A 1,679-nucleotide genomic window follows, 5' to 3' on the forward strand; every position below is an offset into this window, starting at 1 on the left:
CTACGTCTGGGAGTCCAAGGGTCTAGGAAGGCTCAGGATGGGGAGGACCCAGCTCCCCTGCAGACACCGGGGTCCCCGTCGGTGGCTTCGTAGGTGTGTGAGGAGGCCGCAGGCATCAGAGGGAGCCCTCAGGCCTCGCTGCTGCCACCGCCGCTCCCACCGCTACCGCGTTCCACCCACACGAGGCGGGCCTGCTCCTGCAGGATGCGGCCGCGCACCACCTTGGCCAGCTCCTCCGAGTGGCCCCACGCATGCGCCGGCACCTGCACCCAGGAGCAGGGCAGCCCCCAGAGCACCTGCTCCAAGCGGTGGCACTGCCGCAGCAGCTCCGAGTCCCGGCAGCCGGGCCGGCCCAGCAGACCCCTGCCGAGAGAGAGCGGGCGGGCAGTGGTCAGAGCAGGGGATGGGCACGGACAGGGACACAGAGACGCGCCAGGATACGGAGAGCCAGAGACAGGACACACAGACGCAGAGAGCCCAAAAGAGACAGATGACAAAGAGACAGAGACGTCCAAAGGGGAGGAAAGGCTGGTCCCACCCACCCCCGCCCTTCCTCACCTGACTTCCCGCACGTTCTTCTCTGTCACCTCCACGTGGATGACAATGGGGTAGATCTCGTTCTGGACCAGCTCCCGCACGCCCCGTGCGCCCAGCTCCAGCAGGCAGTGCTTCTTCTCAGGAGACCAAGGCTACATTTTACTCCGGCCCAGAGACACGAACCTCCCTGCCCCCCCACCGGGCCCCCTGGCACAGCCCCCCACAGGGGCTTGCATCCCCCTCCAGAAGGGCCTGGGCAACAAGGAAAGAGCCGCAAGGGAAGGCGGGAAGCCTGGGGAAGTAAGTCACATCCCCACTCTGGACCTGAGCCTCGTCATCGAGAGGATGGAGCAAACCCCTCCGCCGCCGCTCCCGAGCCTGGCAGCCCCAGCCAGCCCCCAGGGGAGCAGCGAATCTGAGACGCAAACCCCTCCAAGGTGACCCACGTTTGGCTGGCCCAGCCCTCCCATTTGCAGGTGCAGAAACAGGCCCGTGGAAGGGCAGGGACTTGCCCAGCGCCTTTGCACGTGAGCAGCACTGGCCTGCACTCAGACTCTAGCCCCCCGGCCCGGAGAGGCAGCCACCCCGCCCCCAGCACCTACCTTCCCGACAGACTCCTGGATGGCGCGGAGCCTCCTGCCCAGCCCAGGCGTGGTGGGCTGCGCCTTGGGGGCTCCGGGTGCTGAGGATGAGCACTGCTCCTCCCCAGACAGGCTTTCTGCAGGGCAGCGAGAGGCAGGGAGGAAGGGCCAGTGGGCCTGGCCGCCCCGGGATGCCCGGCAGCCCTCCGCACCCCGGGCTCAGGCTCACCCGCGGGGCACACTTGGAAGTCCAGCCGGGAGTTGGGCAGGTCGAGCAGGTCGCGGATGAGCCGGGGTGCCAGGCACTCGGGCAGGAGCACCACGGGCCGCAGGGCGGACACCAGCAGGGGCCGCACCAGGCTGTAGGGTTTGAGGCTTCGCTCGGGCTCTGCGGGCGGGTGGGGTACAGCGGAGATGAGGGTGCAGGCGGAGTCCCCAGCTCCTCCTTCTGAATGTGGCCAGCCGCCTCGATACTCAAAACCCCATCACCTCTTCTCAAGCCCCCGTCTCTTTTCCCTTCCTAAGTCCTGCTGTTGCTTCTCCTGCGTGTACACACAAACA

General features: G+C 67.3%; 1 protein-coding gene across 1 annotated transcript in view; it reads right to left on the reverse strand.

Annotated features, from left to right (window-relative positions):
• Positions 1–6: 6 nt before the first annotated feature.
• The window catches only part of CARD10 (caspase recruitment domain family member 10), a 24,345-nt gene continuing 22,672 nt past the window's right edge, over positions 7–1,679 (reverse strand). The window contains exons 17-20 of the mRNA XM_040637483.1: positions 1,348–1,506; positions 1,140–1,255; positions 559–671; positions 7–363 (exon numbers count right to left, since the gene is read on the reverse strand). Coding sequence (XP_040493417.1) covers positions 129–363; positions 559–671; positions 1,140–1,255; positions 1,348–1,506 — 623 coding nt within the window. The 3' untranslated portion in view covers positions 7–128. The remainder of the gene's footprint in view (positions 364–558; positions 672–1,139; positions 1,256–1,347; positions 1,507–1,679) is intronic.

The sequence above is a fragment of the Ursus maritimus genome, unplaced genomic scaffold, assembly GCF_017311325.1.
Source record: "Ursus maritimus isolate PB19 unplaced genomic scaffold, ASM1731132v1 scaffold_21, whole genome shotgun sequence".
Lineage (NCBI taxonomy): Eukaryota > Metazoa > Chordata > Mammalia > Carnivora > Ursidae > Ursus > Ursus maritimus.